The sequence below is a fragment of the Colletes latitarsis genome, chromosome 7 (genome assembly GCF_051014445.1).
Source record: "Colletes latitarsis isolate SP2378_abdomen chromosome 7, iyColLati1, whole genome shotgun sequence".
In the NCBI taxonomy this organism is placed as follows: Eukaryota; Metazoa; Arthropoda; class Insecta; order Hymenoptera; family Colletidae; genus Colletes; species Colletes latitarsis.
In genome coordinates this window covers 18,017,594-18,037,737 of record NC_135140.1, presented here as the reverse complement: position 1 = coordinate 18,037,737, position 20,144 = coordinate 18,017,594, and the positions used below count along the sequence as shown (strand labels likewise).

Genomic DNA, 20,144 nt, shown 5'->3' with positions numbered 1-20,144 from the left:
ATGATGGTGCATGTTCAGCCTACGCGTAACTGAAATCATGAAAATTTTTATCAGAAGCAGACTTTTTAGCCAATGTTGTATATTATACAGCTCGAGCGAAATTAATAACGCGTATATATATTTGCGTGGCTAAATTCGTGTTAAATACTTTCGCACACACACGATCAGAATTTTTAAACAGGTGTGGCAGTTGTCGAATTTTTCTGTATGTATTCAAAATTTCCAATCTTGTCCAGCTTTTTCTGTTCCTATAACTTTCTTCTCTTTCCTTCGTTTCATGCAACCCATTGAGCCCCCCCTCCCCATCAAAAGCTTAGAACACACGTATTGCATTCATACAAAATGAGAAATTTATTTTGATCAAAATACATGTTCCATTTTTAAATCACGTATGATCTATAACATAAACTCGACAAAATACAATTCGTTAATGTTTCATAATAAATTTGCATCATTTTTTCGATATTATTCCTTACAGAGCAGTGCCCTATGCCGACGGCCACTTCTCGTTCGAAATGAAATAAAATCTTATTTCAAGTTTCACGGTAGTTTTAGTTGCGTAAAAAATTTTTAAAGTTCGTTAAAATTTGAAATTCAACTTAGCTATATGAGAATAGAAGGTTCAAACTTTACAATAATCTCAATAAGATTATTGGACGACTTCTTTTCTTGGGATTATAAAGATACCTATGCAACTTTGGTAAAAGACAATAAACTTACGTTTAAGGTATATAATAAATTGTACAATACACAGAAAATTGAAGGTTTTATTCTGGTTTTTCGGGTCCTGTTACTTTAGCTTTATTAGACGATTCAGGTTCTGTTTTATTGGCTCTATTTGACCTAAGTACTGCGCCTGGACTAGGATATGGCCTCATTTGATAAAGTGGCCCTGAAGCAGTTGTGTCTGCGCCAGTTTTAGCTTCGTTGTGCCTTGCTAAACCGTCCGACCATTTACCCCTGCAAAAATATGGAAAGAAAGAGTTCGTTTAAGACTGACTGAAGAAATAAAGAGCAGTTGAATAATTAAAAAGCAATACCGTGGAATATCGCTGTAAGATGCTGGATCCATGGGATCTAGAGTGCGATCTTTTTTATCTTTACTGTCGGACCTATCCAACCTTTGTATTCTTTTGTTGTCCATTGACTTGTGTCTCAACCTGTTTTCTACTTTCCTATCTTTCTTCGGATCCGGTTCGTCCACCTGAAACGTGAATGTTATATAAAATAGAGACTTGTACGTTGCAACTTGTACCAATACACAAACTACTGGTTAAATTACATCTAAACTAGACTACTAACTTCCATCGGCTCTTGATCGCTACCGCTATCATCGCTCGACATATTATCATCTTGTTCCGCTGCTTTAAGATGCAGTTCCTCTCTCAACTGAGATGCAGGCTGAGATATCTGACATTTTGGATGACCCGGTGGTAGCCAAGACACTAGATCCGATGACCAATCCCAGTAATAATGTTGACCACTATCAGTGAATCAAAAACATTAACAAAACGAATACTAAAAGCGACAATATTCAAAAGAAAAAGATTTATACTTGCCATCCTGGATCATAAATAGCTTTCCATGTCTCTGGTAAAGGATACTTTTGTATAAGTCTTAATTGTTTTTTCAAGTATTTGTCCGAAGGTTGTACATGCCCAAGTCCCCACAATTCTTTACATTTTTTTGTACAATCATGATAAATATTGTATTTGTTGGGACAACCACTGAATCCCTGAAATCAAAGTTGTAAGATTCGTTACAACTGCACAAATGTTTTACACTTTACAGGATCGATACAAGTTAGAAACGATCTTATTAGGTTCATATTTCAAACGATACTTGCCATGAATTTTTGAGATATATCAATCGGACTAATTTCGTCTTTTGTACTATCATAATCCTCCGCGATTACTTCCTCGTGGATCCTCTTCTTCGATTCTTTTTTCGTGGATTCTAAAAAACAATACTATTTTAGTTTCGCATTGAGACGTTGCTTTATATATATTGCTACAAATGTGCTAATTAAATGAATTTTAAATAGCTTAATGACCATTCGAATTGTAAACATAACCTTAATATAATCATGTTAATATTTTCTTTAAGATATTTGAAGACAATAACTATATTAATATAATAAAATATCAATATAATAATCATACAAAATTAATCCAGTCGTTAATATAATTCAAAGAAATCGTTCTCATTCGATATCAAGATAGTTTAAGGTTATGTTTTCAAACACTGAGTAGGTTATTTGAAATTTACGAAATGTAAGATGCATTAATAAGTAAAATTATTAGTTATACTAAGTAAACATTCTAACAGTATATACCATGTTTTTCTGATTCACAAATTAGTCCTCTTTTCGCAAGTCGTGCAGCCAAAGCAGCTGGAAGTGGCATTTTATATTTTTCACGATACTGTCTTGTATTTTCACGTAAATAAGTTGATATCCGCACAACTCAATGACAATTCATTTCATTTTGTATAAACATACTATTTATCCAATACTTAAAAGTCGTTTGGCAAACAATTGTAAATGCAGTCGATCACAAAAGCACCAAACATGGGTTTAAACTTCTTTTTAGAGTTTCAACTTCTAAATCTTTAACTTGAAATTATTTTCTAAATTTAATCATTTTTCGTCGATAATACGATATTAAAAATAACGTAATTCACATTCTGACGATCGAAATAGGTATACATAAAAACATGATAGCAATAGTGTTAAATGCTATCTAATGAATTAGGTCTTATGTTTGTAGTGTACGAAATTGGATAGTTGCCATATTTTTATAATCATTTGATAAATATTTGAATATTCAAATATTATTAAAATATCGTGGTTCTGACTACTAAATATCATTTCATCGAACGTTATTACTTTGAAACTTAAATAGAATGCGATTCCTAAAAAATGATGGAAATTAAACGAGCATAATGATCTACAGTCGAAAAATGTAAACAACAGTTTTCCTTTATTAAAGTATTCAGTGTATTAAGTATTCGAATTGTACTCGAATAGTATTTAAATGGACTATGTGAATAATATTCGAATTATATTCATCGAATATTTGGTTCAAGGTTTTCTAAAGATGACAAAACGAGAAAACTGTATAATTTGTACCTTATAAAAAGGCACGTATTAAGGTTACTTGGGCAGGTAATTATGGTCCATAATATTGTGGTTGGAATGTTCGAGATATTTTAAAGATTTTTTAAATGTCCATCTTATATAATAAGATAATCCAGATCAAATTATAATTACCTGCACATATAAGGGCGAGGGACATAATGAGGAAATATAGGGTGAACAAGTGATTTTCGAAGATACTCACTTCATAGACGACACCCGATGACAGTAATCGTTTAGAATATATTTACAAGAGCAGTACAAAGAATAACGCGATATTACACGTACATATTTTGTTACGTACACTAACAAGTAATTGGTAAGCAGGTGAACAGTTTAATTGTTAATCGAGGCACGTGACAATAAGGCATTTCTACAGAGGACAGATACGATCGTATACATATAAGATATCAATCTATCACGCGATCCCATTGTTAACCTTTTCTCTTTACACGCCCTTTTCAAACTCGTTACGAAGCCTGTAACATTTTTTTCCCTCCTTTTTTAGTGAAAGATGGACGCCCATATACGGGGTGTCCCATTAGTCACGCGTCACCCGAAACTGTTTCATATTACAACGCATCGATGGACTTTTTGAAACTTCCAAGTCATCGAAATTGCTTGAAACACTATGAAAGTTTGATCGCTTGTAACTTGATCTTGAAAAATCACGATCGCAACATCGTGGGAATGGAGACAGTCAAGGTCATCGCGTTAAATGGGACACTCGGTATGCAACATGCAAGGAATCCTCGAAGGTTGATGCTCAAGGATATTCGAAGGTCATAGAGATTTTTTACAGCGACGGTCAATCGTTACTTTCACTTAGAAAAAGTCTATGACCGTGAAATTTCGAAAGCACAACGTTTAAGAAAATTATAGGTTAATAGTCGTAACATTTAAAATATTCAACACGATTACGACAAACGGAACACCCTATACGACACCCTGTTATTCTGTATAACGTTTACAATTTTTTGGAACGCTTAGACACCCTTCGATTAGAAAAATTAGCGTTAGAAAATTTCATGGAAAAACGATCTAATTAAGTAACTCGTTAATCTTACATGTTTACAATCGTATAAATTACACTTTAGTGGACGTCACAATGAAAGTTGTGTTAGTACTCGGTGCAAAGATGCGTTGTCGCTGTTTTTTTTTTTTGTTTTTTTTTTTGTGTGTTTCGTTACACCGATTAATAGTATAGTATACCACATGGTTGTTGAGTGTGCACGGGTACACTGTAAAAGTATCTCTAAATTGTACAGTTCGAATAGAACGATCGAGAAAAGTCGAGATGGATGATCGAGCAACATAGATACAGATTACACGGTACAGTGTTGCGTTACAACGTGCGCTTTTCCACAGGAAAATGTGTCTGTGTGTGTATGTGTTTATAACGGCTAAGAGAAAGTATATATAAAAAAAAAACATTTATCACCGGCAACGAAATATCGTTCGAAATTTGTATTAAACGAAAACTGAAAGGAAATTGCTTTTAATTTTCAAAGTACTGCCTCTCTTCTCACAGAACTGTCGACCACTCGAGCTGAAGGAACAAACAGTGGCGGGGGACGATTCCGATGCATGTATCCGTAACGTAGATTGACGCAAGAAGCGAGGCAATACTGTATAACGAAATAATTATAAATCATGAAATAAATTGTCACTTATATGTTTTTTTTTAAATTCTTAATCTCACAGTTTGAAAAGTATCCTTAAAAAAAAAAATGATGTGATAACAGTAATACATTGAAAAATTGTTCAAAAGTGTTCGTTTTTTCTTTAGGTACAATTGGGAACATCGAACAACAAAGTTAAGATGTACGTTATAAACGGACAAAGACGTTCACGAAGTGGACAATTATGAGAAATGAACGAAACGTGTTCACAGACCAGAAAGAAGAATTTACGTTGGCCACAAACATACAATATTATTTTATTACATAATTATTACATACTCGGACGTGTGCGAATTTCATTCCCGGTTACGGAAGTACTGACGTTCTGTTCAACAACAACTAAAAGGACGTTCCAGTAATCCGTAAAAAAATGAATCTTCGTTTTAGGAAAACTTGTTCCGTTACTATTGAACAAATATTATTACGAGACACGCGCATGATTCATTTAAACGCATGATTCAATTGCACTCGACTTGCACACGTCCAATATGCCGACAAAAACACACAGTTCGCGCAACAATACATATGTACTCTTTCTACCCGTATGTGTATATTGTTTTGGGCCGCAACGTATGAAATATCCGTTTTTTTTGTCTTTCCTTGGATCGAACAGCATATAATAAAACAGTTGCATGAAAATGCGAGTGCAAATGATATGATTTCTAATAATTCTTTGTGTTACGTGTCTCAGCCTCTGATCGGTAATTCGAGCTATTAAATTTCATATAACCGGGGACTAGTGTAGTTTCCTTTACTGTATATAATCGTTTTAAACTAGAGTTCAAATCGATTTTCAATCTGGTAGATCGAACGGATATTTCACGCGTGGTAACCCAATGTTTCGAAGAAGACAACAGGACAGGTAATTGTGTAGGTACATTAGAGCTGTTGCGTTACAGGAAACCAACTCCATTTGGTCGCACAACATACCTCTAGACATCGTATCCGGCAAAACTCGGTCCCGAGTGGAAAGTACACGCCTCCAATTAAGCTCTGAGCTTCTCAAGAGACACCGTTTTCGTTAACAGTCAACAGTTAGAAAAATATTAAAGTTCCATCGTTTTTTTTGTACACCAACATTGCATGTATATTCCTCGTGCTTCGAAAGAAAATGCAGCTACGTCACGGTGCACCCAGACACGGACAATTGTTTGAAATATTTATCAAAATTTTGCCCGTCTCCGAGACGCACTACGAGTTTTTCTCGAGAAACGCGATGTTCCAAACTCGTATCTTCGAGCAAAATTAATTGATAAAGTTGTATTTGTTCGAAGACGTATCGATAAAAAATAATTGTTCGTGACAACCCTCTCTGTAACGGTTCGAACAAAAAGCGTTAAATAAATAACTGAAACGTAAACGTAAAGTATTGTTTCTTCGAAGAATATCAAGCACTGTTCGGGAACGCTACTGTTTACGAACGAAATTTGAAATACAAATTATGGTACGAATAATCGACAGGTATTGTTTGTTGTAACAAACTCAGTGGACGAAACCGTAGGTGTTGGAGTAGCACTTGGCAGGCACGTGCGAATGCTGCGAACCTTGGTAACATTTAATGTTAATAAAAAGATAAACATTATTAGAGATGTACGCGTCACTGACCTTCGGTGTCCTTGACACCTTAATTCGTCGACGATTCTACAACATATGGAATTACCGAGTATACAATTAATAACGATAAAATTATTTTGTAATATCGTGTTATGCGTATCTTTTCAAATTGAATTATTCAAAACTATATTAACAATATTATTTAAGTACTGAGATTATTACTTTTACGATCATTGTGGATTAGTCGAGCAACACCTGATTCTTTCTGTTCAGGTGTTATCAGACTATTCTTCGTAACGCAGAAGGGTTTTTGTATTTTATATTTTACGTATATATTTATTTTTCTTTTCTTTTTAATTAAACGCTTACACAATTCGCGCGTGCCCAAGTGACGTTTAAATAAAATACTGCCAAATATAAAAACCAAGTAAAATGTATTCTATGGGAAACATCATATCATTATGCTGATACACTGAAATATAACCACAATGCGTGTTTACAATGTTCCGTGTGTGTTTGTGATGTGCACAGAGCCGTATGAAATAATTATTGATTACCACTAAACTCCGACAATTATCATACTGACCGAGTAATAGGCGATAAACGGCGCGTATGCTCGTTATGATCAGTAATAATAATAATAATAAAAATAATAATCATAGTAGTAATAGTAGTAATAGTAGTAGTAGTAGTAGTGGTAGTAGTAGTAGTAGTAGCAATAGCGATAATAATAGTAGTGGTGGTGGTGGTAGCAATAGTAGTAGTAACAGTTATGATCACGATGATGATCGACGAGGATTTATGACGATGGTGATGACGGTGATGATGATTATAGTGTATTGACAATAATATAATATTTAACAACGATCAGATATGTCGAGCACCAAAAAAATACGTACGTATAAACGAAACGCGTTTAAATCGAGCAATCGCGAATACTTTCAAAAATATCTGCTTCCTAACTTTCTTCGATTGTGTGTTCAAAGAAAAACCAATTATTTTGGTAAAAATAACTGCTATCCTTCGTGTTATCATTTGTTACAATGTAATTATAATACCCGCAGTAATTCAATTGTAATTTTCGATTTGCTAAACAATGCTGCCGAGTTCTATAGCATTCAATACCACGGAGTGACAGTTTAACCGATCAATTGTTACATTATGTAAACATAGAATGTTTATTGCTATAAAAATCGTATCTTCTGAATTTCGATCGTTGCGCTAAAAAATGATTCGTATCACTTTACACCGTCGTGTGGGCATTCGATCGTCGAACGTTCACGTTTCTACCCCAGAAAATCGTTAGCGCGAAATGTCACGAAGAAAGTTAGGACCCGAGGGAAGCGATCGCTCGTGCCCGATTTCACGCGACGAGTTTACTAATCACGCTAGTCAGCCAACGAGTGTGTCGTGTGTATCGTCGTTTGTGTGGCATCGAATGTGCATTGACGAAGGAACAGAAGTCGAGAGAGATTAGAGGGTGGGAGGGGGAGGGGGGGCTACCTTCATAATTAAAAATATCTGACTCGATCGTGTTCGTAATCTTCGACGATCGCGTGTGCGATTACGACGTTACGAGCCTTGTAAACAACCGGTGCGTTACTGCATTAATCGACGACCAACGAATCCGTCCAAGATCCGTTCGAAGGAAAGAAGAAGGATAATAAGAACAGAACAGATCGTAGAAATAGAATGTAGAGGAGAAATGATAGAAAGAGAAAGAGAGAAGAATAAAACAAAAGTAAGAAATAAAAGATAACACTAATGTAAAAGTCGGTTCGTCTCTCTTAATTGGTGATTCACGATGGCACTATACAAATACGAAAATTACTTTCCTTTCTGTCTCACAATTATTTTTTTTTTTTTTCTTGTATCGTCTACTTGAACGCACAACTATAATATGTCATAGTACTTTTAATATCTAGCACGTTACGCGGTTAAAGTTTCTCGGTATACATACAGTGGTCTATTTAAAACTTAATTTTTTTTTTTTTTATACACTTTTACGACGTTCATTGTACCCGTTCGACGTTCAAATTGGGGGCCCGCTCTTTAACAGTACAACGTAAACGTTTCATATATATTTATATATCGTACAAATAACAGTATCGCTACGCAATAATGTTTTTTTTAAAAAGTATGTTTAATAACCATACGCCTGGTCTCGTCGCATTTTGAAATTGCTTCGACAGTCTCTCGAAGATCAGAAATGTTTATCGTGAACCTCCGTTCTCTCGGTACCGTTTTTTCTTTACGTTCTGTATCTTTTCTTTTTTTCCTTTATTCGTTCGTTTTTTTCCCTCTTCTCTATGTACAAGAAAGATAAAACACCAGAAACACGATCGTTAATCGGCCAATTTCAAAATGCACGGACGATGGTTAACAATAAAATGGCAATATGTTGAATTAATTTTTAAAAATGTGATGCTACGTGGCTTTACAGATATGTTCAATATTTAACCTTACTTTTACATATACATACATATATATGTATATAGACGTGTGTGTGTATATATATATATATATACATATAATTTTTCTTTTATTTACTTTGCGGTGACAACAGTTGTGGCTAGTACATTTAACTCTGTAGTTTGTTTTATCATTTATTTAGATTCGTTTCGCTACACCCTTATAGTGATCTGATACTTGTGCCGTGCATTTACGATTCGATTTACTATATAATCGATCTGTTTAATCGAGTTTATAACGTCAAACTCGGATACTTGATGCGATTTTTCTTTTTTCTTTTTTTATATATATACATATTTTTTTCTGTTTTTTTTTCTTTTTTTTTTAGACGAACGAAAAAGAAATTTGAGAAATCGGACATTCCGAACGATTCGAAACATATTCTACTTTTTTACATATTTTTTTTCTTTTTTTTTTGTTTACCGTGTTCATGATAAAATAAGGAAATCGTCACATTTTATAAATTAAATTTATTACTTTTAGAAAAAATATTCATATTCCAGTCTAATACAAACTATTCTTCTACCAAGCTAGGAGGTATAATTCTCCCTATTTTCGAAATATCGTAAACAAAATTTTCAAACACATTTCTCGATTTGCTCCCTTTAACGAACAAAATATATAAATCATAATCGTTGATTTAACATCCATTGAAAATCCTTACCTCCTATCCATCGATATCTAATTGTAAGTTACGAAGCCGGTAAGTATTTCTAGTTCACGCTTTTTCACTCGGAATTAATCGACAAATGTTTTAAAACGTAAAAACTGTTTAAAAATATTGATTCCCAAGAGATTACAATTTGTTTCAAAGGCACGAAAGGTCAATGAATCGATTAACTTTGTTAACTAAACACTTGCGCGCTCGCAATCGTTTCTATATTTACAAAATTTCCTTTTTCTTTTTTGTATACTGTGTATTTACTATATTTTATAATAGTGAAATTTTGAAATTATTCGAGTATATAAGGAAACGTCGAATAGTTAGATACCTCAGAGTATAAAAAAACTTATTTAAAATTCGATTAACATTTATTATAAAATCACATTAAAATTCGAATATTTGAAATCATCCGAAATTCTCGAGTATTCTGTGAATCCCGCCAAAGAGTTCTCTGCAGTTAAGTATCAAAGAAGACGAGAGAGAGAGAGAGAGAGAGTGACGGGGGAAACGAGGAGAAGGAAGAAAAATCGAAACGAGTATCCGTTAATAATTCGCACATGCCCAATAAAAATGTCCAATAACGGTCTTACCAAACAACTTTGCTCCCGTACAAAAGCTCTACCTGTTTCTACGTATTTCCGTATTACTTTATGCATACGACAACATTTTCTAATGATGGTCCATTTCATTCACAGCGTTCCAACAACTTCAATAGTCTCTGAGTTTTCAACTACGATAATCGCCATTCGCTTTACGTATTGAATATTTCGTTAAAAGTTCTTGGGAGGCACAACCGTGTGGTCAATCTCATCGTAATGAACGTAAAATTGATTTACCTCATTCGACTGTTTCGTTACGCAAATTTCTTCCAAACTTAAAGAATAATCCAAGATGTGCACTCGATAAAACTCCTATATTGCATTCCTATAGCGAGTCGAGAAACGCATAACCATCAATAAATAGATAAAATAGCATCTAATTAACATTATTTATTAAGACCAGCAACATGCTCGTATTACTAACACTGGGTTTCACGAAATATTCCACGAGAATCGTAAAGATGCACGAAATTTCAATCGTCTTTTGCCTTTGGAGATATGTTCTTTAAGTTTTCATCCCTTTCGTTTCTGTTCTTCCCTTAATATTGAATTCGGTTGTGCCGAACAAGAGAGATACACATCAAATTTGCTCTCACGTGTGTGTAACTTACGCATACTTCATATTAAAAATATACATTAAAATGTACGTACAATGTATTGTTAACGTACACCATTTAACAAGTCCCCTACCTTTAGAGGTATCACTACGTATTTTTTTTTATTTCTCGTGTCTTACATTAAAATAGATCGGTAAGCAAATGTAATCCTTGCCCTGTGCCTTTCGCATAACCGGTGGATCGTGTCAACAACTTCTCCCAAGACAGTTTCACGTACAAGCTACGTCTAAATGCGATTAAACGAAACAGCAATGTTCATTGCAAAACGGTATTATATGCTCCATAATAATGTACAAACGAATACACACGATTAATATTTAATTTTGGATGTTGTGCATCGACTGTGATAAAATTGTACATCTATTCAACGTTGGGTGGTAAGCTTGAAACGATATACACTACTGGTTCTTCAAACTTTAGAACATAAAAAGCAAGTGGTTCTAATTATCAAACGATAAGCTGCGAAATGCCATTGTTTTTGCTTCTTTCCGGGTCGTACAAGAAATCCTGTATACGATTTATTGAATTTCCATGAACTGATCAATTTTTCATTCGCAAACGGTGCTCTCAAACATAACTGGCAGTGTATTTGGAGTGTATCGGAGATTTACTTGTGCCAAAACTTTTCGTTTGAATCTATTTGCATACTTCGAATCGAAAGTTTCCAAGATTCCAAGTGATATTCGGTTTTTCTATTGGTACAGATACGAAAATGTAAAACTTTGTGCAAACAGCATGTAGTTATACAAAACAATGAAGCACATAATAGTAATTCCGAAACTCTACCGAGAAATGGTCGTACAATATTAGGTGATTAATAATATAATTAATGATAATTATATTATTCAACGATCCACCTGTTGCTAATGAAGTATCTGGAACCAATGCAAAGCATCGCAGATTATCTTTCAAGGATTTAATTCAGGCATGTACACTTACATTCAGAAAGATATATATATATATATATATAAATATATATATAAATATACATATATATATATATACATCGACATATACATATTATATATTAGTTCAAATACAATAAATTTTGTGTCAATAGGAAAATGTTTAATAACTAGTGGAGACATATATATATATATGTGTGTATATATATATATATATGTATATATACTTTTTAATACATTAAATCTTACTTTTTTTCGTTATGAAAAATAACAATTTCTTTATACTTTTTTTTTCTTTGATAAAAAAGTGTGTTGGCTAAGAGATTGCACTTTGTGATCATCTTAAAAATTTGTGATTAATTATTAGTGACTATACATTATATCTTATGTTTCGCACACCGATTGTTCGTACAGTCATCAGATACGTTTCTAATATACGTTAGTAAAGAACAAGTTAATATCGAAGATTATACGAGTCTTCTTTCTTTTGTTTAACGTACGTATATATATATAATCTTCGGTTACAATATAATAAAGACTGACTTCCCAGGTTGTCGGTTCGTCGAGAGAACGTTGTAAAACAAAGTCTACGATTCCTCTAACGGTAATGTAGGTACAATAAACTTGATATCCCCCATCACCCGCCCTCTTACCCATATCTTGTATCCTTTGATCCTCTTTTTCCCGTATCTCGCTAACGATACACACACACTTTTTTTTTTTTTTCTTACGTAACTCATCGACGAGTTATCTTGTGCAGACAACGTGGGCAAGTCACCCGAAAGGAGGGCCACAAATGGTGCCAGGCACTATTTATTCATATACCGTTTGTGTATTCCATTAATTACGTTAATTACAGTAATGTACCAAATACGACTCTTGAGAGCAGCTCAGACCAGGATATATCCTGAGATTGAGTGAAGCATAGGCTGAGACCATTCCGAAGCAGTTTAACCAGGAAGAAGACAAACTCTGTATTTTACAATTGCAACCCCGTCTTGCCAAAGTATTATGGATTTTCTCTATACATCGTTACGAGATGAACCGCGTGTGTGTTGTTTCTCTGTGTTCTTTTAAAATCGTTAAAATTATAAATCTGTTCAAACGAATCTTTAAATCGTAGCTCGATCGACGCTATTGTTCGAAGATATACGCTTGCGAAGACAAGCTCTCGTTGTGCACGATTTAGGCTTTGAGGGTTGCAAGTTTCTTCCTTTGTGTTACGTCTTATTTCTTCTTTCATATCAAATGTGCAAAATACTTGTGGAAAATGTATATAACGTATGTATGTATACATATGCGAGTTTGCGTGTATATACCTTTTTTTAATAATCAACACTATATAATATGCTTATTTCACATATAATATGCATATATCTCGTCTATTACCTCGTAATAATCAATATATTAATTTCCGATCGTGTTCTACAGAATATCGTAATTATTTTGAGTACAGCAGCCGATTTATCATTTATCGTTTCATTAGCGGGCATAGACCGTTAATTAGTTCGCTAAGAAAGACTCCACTATTTAAAAACAAACCGACTGTCACTTAACGAATCGTTTAAACGAATATCAGATCATCTACGATACGTGTATAATCTTTTACATTAAATGTTTCACGATTCATCGAATCATCTAAAAGAAAAAGAGTACGGTTCTTAAGCAAAGGAAAGAAATATTGCAATTTACAAAAAAAAAAAAAAATTGTAGGATAAAATTTCTACCGCTAAAATTGAATATCATTATTCTCTGACTAGGCATTCAATTAAAAAGAAAATTATGTTCATTGCTTCCAGCATTACTTTGTAAAACATCAATTAACGGATTATGCCGCGGACTCGTCTACCTACCATAACGCACAAAAAAAAAAAACAAGTAACAAAGTACAATTACTGGTATATCCTTACCGTAAATCATAGACGTTCGCAAACTCTTTGAAGAAATTCGGTCGTCGATGCACCTACTTCCGAACAGACCTGGGCAATTTTGAAATAATATTTTAAATAACACGGTTATCTTATTTTCGTAATTATTTAATTTTCCTGATACGATCGCGTTATCTAATTTTGCGAAATAACCTCGGCAATAATAATTTCGTACCTGAAATAACAGATATGTAAGCATGTTCCACGACCAAATAATTTGCTCGCTCGAAAGTTACACGAAACAAGAGGCGGAAATGTTATTTGAAATAATTACTTCTCACTTTCGTTTGAAATTCTCCCAGGTCTGATCCCGAAACGCTCCTGGCTCCTGGATTGATCCAAATTTTTCTTTTTAAACACGCACCGATTCCTCGTTCCCTTCTGTTCCAAAGGAATAACCTCGCCGTAGCGACAAGTATCAAAGACGCCAATGCCATATCACGAAGAAAATGACAATGAATTAATGACATATATACAAACAACTTCATATTATATACATGAAAATATATATATATATATATATGTATGTATCCATCGCATATATATAATATAATATATATATATATATATATACGTGTAACGCTTCAACATTATGGCACCGTATTTAATCGTCAAACAAACGCATTTTCTGTGGGCTTCAAAATATAAACAAATTTCTATTTCCAATCAACCCCAAATCGGAACCCGCGACACGATCGTTCTCACGCGCGCACCAAACCGTGTGGGCCAAACGTGTAAACGAGTTCTTCTACAAACTTCCGAGTCCTGGAACTTCACAAGCACTATACGCCGTTGTACGTAGAGGTTATGAAACGACCGAGCGTGACCATGTACGGTTAACATTAAGTCGCCCAGCCCTCGGTGATTCTGGAACGCTTCATCAGCGGCCCGTTCTCATAGTCTGAATTATTCCCTCCGTTTCCGCCGGAGTGGCTCGTTCTGATGTCCGCCACCGAGCCGCTTCCCGGCGATGGTAGATTCGTTGGCGTTATGCTACCGGAATGAGACGGCGGTGGATTACTGCTCGGTCTGCTCGACACAAGATTCAACGATTGCGGACCAGGATGAGGTACATGATGTGGAGGCGGTGCACCGGTACTGGACGACGGTCCAACGTTCAGAGTCGTGTGATGAAGATTGCTGGTAGTTGTGGGCCCGCTACTGTTGGACCCACTGCTGCCACCGAGCGGATCTCTGGGTGGACTGATCGGTTCGCTCTTTATTTTCACTGGTAAGGGAGATGTGGCTGGCGGCGGTGTACTACTCGACACGGCTAGATGAGGAAGACCACTGAAACCAGACGATACCGTCGATATAGCATTCTGTTAATTAAATTCCAAACATTCGTTTGCGTTGTTTACCTCTTGACGCGCAAATAAAACGTAATTCGATGCGATCCAAAAATACTGCTTAATTTGGCCCCACTGAACGGTTACGTAAACTTAGAAATTTACTTAAAAGGCGTTACGCGTTCAATTTTTGTATAAAAATTCGTGGAAATACCCTCCCGTTAGTGTAACTGCCTAAATCACTTAGAGTCTTCGATACGTAATTGATTATTGTAACTCGAGGACTATGTAATTATTCTACTCCTAATAACCGATGCACGAGAGTAAGAAAAACTGATGAATACAAACATAAGTTCAGACACGCGATGAATATCGAAGTATGATAAGAATATTGATATGATTCACTTGGCATGTTACAAACGACAATCCAAACAGAGGAAAAAAAACTATGGAAGCTCCAGCGGACATTGAATAATATAATAACGATATTGAACTCGATACTGTAAATATATTACTGGTTAGAGAAAATGCAGTTTTTAGAAAAACCTTCCAAGGTTGATAGACCATATCATCTGGATGTATAGTTTTCTTTCACAACAATAAGTATGAAATATGATTTACCTGATGCTGGACATGGTGGCTGCCGAATACATTGATAAGTCATCAACGTACCTCTGATGAGACCATGCTAGACTCCCAAGGTCCGAGGAATAATCCGTTGGTCCAAAGCTAGAGTACCCGGCTGGAACTGATGGCGTTTGTAGTGCTACTACCGGTGTATTCAATGTGGCTTGTGCATGGCCGCCCTGTGTATCGTGAGAAAAATAAAAAAGAAAACACGATGACTTCAAATAAAACGTTTTATCACTGTTTAGGAAATACTGTTCAAAAATACACACGCATATACAACAATCTATTACACTCAACAGCAAATATATATTCTTTATCTAAGCAATTCCAGTTCCTGTTAGGAGTCTCGGTTAAATTAAAATATTGGCTCTAATTTTTCTAAGACACAAACTAAGAATAGAGATTTTTTAATACCTAAAAGACTCTTTTGTAACAGTTTAGATCAGAACTTTGATATAACGGGTTGAAACAATTACTTTCAGAGCCTTTTGAAGCCCTGGGCAACAAGATTTAAGTTACTCCAAGTTCCTGGGTGATGGGAGAGTATGTCGAGGAAGGTGGAACACGATACACATGGTAATAATGTTTGTCCAGCGATAATAATACAACTCACATCATAACTAGTGTCTTCGGAAAGAGGCTGCGTAAGGGGTGTTGGAATAACTACTCGAAGATTAGTCCTGTGAGGATGAGGTGGCGGAGGTGGAGGCGGAGGTTGTGGCGAATGCCTAGACGGATTGCTGCCTTTATTCCCACTGCCCCCTCCGACTCCTAGCGCCGGCGAAGGTCCTGGACTAGGTGAACCTCCCAATGGCGATGCCGATGGAGGGTATCCGTTGCTCATCTCCAACATCCCTCCTGGTGGATACACTAAACAAAACAACAACTGATATCAATTGTCCGAAGAAGATGTACATAAAAAATCCTTTCATTGGGCCAATAAATAGATTTTCTTTTCTTTAAGTCTAACAGGTAATTTTGAACACTTTAAGTGGATACATTTGCACGGTATATCAATTAGAGCAGACGTATTAATTTAGTAAAATGGAAAATGCGTTGCGTCTTTTTACAAGTCCATTAAAATATGAAAAAGAGAGACAGAACAATGTCTGTTAAATGGTACTTTCAACAAAGTTATGCACACTTGCACAGTGTATCAATGTATTAGAGCTATTCATCTAAAAGAGTAAACCGTATCTTGTTTATGAGCCCATGAATAATTATAAATATAGAAACGATGTTCATCTTGCACCGTACCTGAGTCTGTTTCAGAAGACGACGGTCGTGGAGAAATGCTGGTGTGTGCCATTTGAGGACTAGATCCAAGTAGAGATTCGCCATAACTATTCACTGGTACGGATACAGGTAGAGCGTAATTAGATTGTCCCATTGCCTGAAATCGTAGCAAATCAACGACGACGTCATTAATACAGATTATCAGCGATAGGTTAGCAATTAATTAGAAGAATTGATAAGATCATCTCTTGTTATCGTACACGTAACAAGGGAATCGTAAAGGTAATTTTCTTTGTAAAGTATTTATTTTGAGATGTCGTAATTGAAACTGATAACGAGGCGAATCGTAATTGATCGACTCGTGAAACAGAAGCCGGATTTAATTTCAAACAACGCCATATTGCTAGATGGTTTCAACTAGCAAGGAGAGCGAGCAAATGTTAGGTAAATTTGCTGTTTAAGTTAGGATAATAAACGGGCGCAAATTAAATCGAGTTCTGCCGGTGACAAATTGTGCGTCCGATGACGTCTGATAGAGGCCCGTTAAAAGCTAATAAATGTAACCACGAGGACTAACGAATCGCAGTCAAGTCATGTGAAAACTCTGGACCAAAGGTTCCCAAAGTGAAGCGTGCCAACCATCGGTGGACGATAAATTTTCTACAAGAGTTTTCCAAGTTGGACATTTTCGCTTAGCTACTCGACGTTTTTGTGCTCTTTCCAGTTCCCAATGATTCGATAATATAATACCAATATACGAAAAGGTCATATGCAAATAGAAATATTCGATAGTAATACTCGAAAAGTGAAACACAGTAAGCGATACCGATGCAAAAATACTCTGATACCTAAATATTGGAATAATCCCAGCCCTAACGCAAACACTCATGCCATTCGATCTGTATTCCGAGTTGCAATCGTCCCGACCGCTTCAACAAACTCTCCATTTCAGACTGACAAAGTAACTGTGTAATCTCATGGTGATATTGACAATTTGTAAACACTTCCATAATGTTTGATGAATCATATCAATCCGTTCTCTTATCGAGAGTGGTATTGGGAATTTCTAACGTCGCTTCCTGTACAAGGATGCGACACAATAACATCGAAACGATGTGACTGGGGAAAAAGGGGTTAAACGGGACAAGTGTTTACTCGACTGCTTTATTACTTTTCCATATTGGATTTATCTCTTATGTCCACGTTTTATAAAACACTCTGTTAGTACAGTTTAGAAGACCTTCGAGCCACTATTAAACATAAGGGAGACAAAATGGTGAAGAACTATACCCTGACCCAAGTTTTGGGACTTCAAAATGGCTGCCCATTAGGAGCAGTTAGAAACGAAAGAATTCGAAGGAGAACTCGTCGATGAATTAGGGGATGCGTGGATGGTTTAGATACTTACCCGAGTGCCGTTATGTTGGTGCCTCTGCATCATCAGCTGAAACTCCTCGTCAATCTTCGTGTATTTGGCTTCGGTACGCGGAGTGAGATTGTATTCGATCGCATCGGGCTCGGGACTTTCTGGAGACATGGCACCCTTATGTTCCTTCTTGTTGAGTGCCTGCAAGTGTCAGCAGACAGGTTCACGTGACCACACCGCCCGAGGGCACTCAACCTTCGCATGCACGTTAATTTAACGCTAACAGTGAAGACTAGCCTCTAATCCCGCGTTTTCGCTCGTCGCAAGACCGTTTGTGTACTTTATCATTCGCACGTGCGTTCCGCGCGTACGCGAAAATCGCGTAACTCGGTTAACCGATGACAACTCTGATCTGTACCACGACGTTCGTGGTCCCAGTGATCTTTGCGTACCCTCGGTCGCAGGCGTTTACCAAACCTTTCTTACCACATCATTTTTATGGATTACATTATTTCCAGAATAAAAACGAAATAAAAATACAGAATTAAATTATAAGAGTGATATATACGAATTTGCCAGGTCCTCCCGATGAAAATGAGTCCAAACACGACCACATTCGGACCAATTATAATTATACATAATTTGAATATTTTTTGAAAAACCCTTCGACAACGTATAATTAAAAATCGTCCGAATGGCGTCGTGTTTGGACTCATTTTCATCGTGGGGACCTCACCAATTCATTTCTAATACTGAAAATGTTTATTTTCAAAAATTTTCAATTTCACGATAACATTTTTAACCGAATAGTGTCTTGCCTATATTAATTTTTATTGGAAAAACATGTATAGTACCTTCTTACATGAATATAAAAATAAAATACTGCCGTTAAAACCTGAAGCTAACATCAGCAATTAGAATTTGATTAAATTCTACGCTGCATCTTTAACTGCCAGTTTTTTCTAAGGTCTTTTTTCAAGATAGACCTCACTGATTCTATTATCACTCTATTAACTATTATCACTAGTCTTTGATTCTATTATCTCTATTAATAATTCTCGTATCTGCAAACATGCGAACAGCTGCTGTAATTATCTTAATTTTCTCTTTCCTCCCCCCTTGGTCTCTTCAACGAACGATCGTTTCATTACTTCTCGAGCGACATAGTCGTTCTGGTAAACGATCCTCTAATTATTTTGAGCAGCGTGGAATACGAACCGCTTCGGATTCGATTACAATCGCTTTCCATTCCTTTTCTGCGTACGCGTACGATAAAGGCTCGAACATCGTTGAGATGTTCATCCTGTACGCACGATAGTAGGAAATATGCATTGCTGTTTCTTTCATTCTTTTTCATTTTTTTACCTCTACTCACCGTGGTAACATAAATACTGCGACGGGATTTAGTTTAACCGATTCGCGCGATCAATTTCTACCGCATTATCGTCGAGCCGCTCGCCGCGATCGTGTTCCCTTGATCGTTCGAAAACGATTTCTGAGCGATTCACAGTGAAAAATTCGAAGGTACTTCGAGATGCAACGCGTACTTTGCACGTACAGGGTGGTCCGTTAAAAACTCACTGGTTCAATACAAAGTTTTGTATCGAGACTTTTCTGCGCGTTTGTGAATTTTTCATCTACCATAAAATTGTAAAGCAACATTTATCTACTACTATCAAGTAGATTTAGGAATCAAAAAATTCTTGTGTACTTTCAAAATTTTTTTAACGTGTTTTCGAGTGGAATACATAGCAACAATAAAACAAATTCGACCTCAATCCCCAAGGTCAAAATAAATTTTATGGTAGGAAGTTTTAACAAGATTTCCACCGATCCAAGCTTGTCGATAACTAATTGTAATTAATGGTCACCCCAGGAAGCCGTTGCTATTACTTTTTTTACACCCTGTACAAGCTATAAACCACGGCGGAACCGCGCGAAAAACTGGTGCGCAGGAAGTACGTGTAGATTTGCTGCGCAGCCTCGTGTAATTTCGATCATCGACAACTGAAAAAGTTAATAACCAGTGATGATACGAGAATATCGGGGGATCGAGTAATTTTTCA

The 20,144-nt window shown here is 35.9% G+C and overlaps 2 protein-coding genes across 10 annotated transcripts in view; both read right to left on the bottom strand.

The window, feature by feature from the left end:
- Nucleotides 1-350: 350 nt before the first annotated feature.
- Nucleotides 351-11,714, bottom strand: Pqbp1 (poly-glutamine tract binding protein 1). Of its 2 annotated transcripts, none has more exons than XM_076768588.1 (6): nt 3,342-11,714; nt 1,847-1,956; nt 1,560-1,735; nt 1,303-1,483; nt 1,041-1,204; nt 351-960 (listed from the first exon to the last, which is right to left on the bottom strand). In XM_076768588.1, exons 2-6 carry the CDS (start codon nt 1,847-1,849, stop codon nt 768-770), a joined length of 717 nt encoding a protein of 238 aa, XP_076624703.1. In that variant the 5' UTR covers nt 1,850-1,956; nt 3,342-11,714; the 3' UTR covers nt 351-767. The 2 variants fall into 2 exon arrangements, with proteins under 2 accessions (XP_076624703.1, XP_076624702.1); XM_076768587.1 differs by lacking the exon at nt 3,342-11,714 and adding an exon at nt 2,336-2,731.
- A 593-nt stretch (nt 11,715-12,307) lies between these two features.
- Nucleotides 12,308-20,144, bottom strand: part of Mef2 (myocyte enhancer factor 2) — a 55,002-nt gene continuing 47,165 nt past the window's right edge. For 5 of the 8 annotated variants that reach the window (XM_076768575.1, XM_076768572.1, XM_076768577.1 and 2 more), the window contains 5 exons: nt 18,121-18,279; nt 16,734-16,869; nt 16,090-16,346; nt 15,468-15,652; nt 12,308-14,847 (listed from right to left, as the gene is read on the bottom strand). In XM_076768575.1, coding sequence (XP_076624690.1) covers nt 14,400-14,847; nt 15,468-15,652; nt 16,090-16,346; nt 16,734-16,869; nt 18,121-18,279 — 1,185 coding nt within the window. In that variant the 3' untranslated portion in view covers nt 12,308-14,399. The remainder of the gene's footprint in view (nt 14,848-15,467; nt 15,653-16,089; nt 16,347-16,733; nt 16,870-18,120; nt 18,280-20,144) is intronic. The other 3 variants (XM_076768580.1, XM_076768578.1, XM_076768579.1) reach the window with 3 other exon arrangements.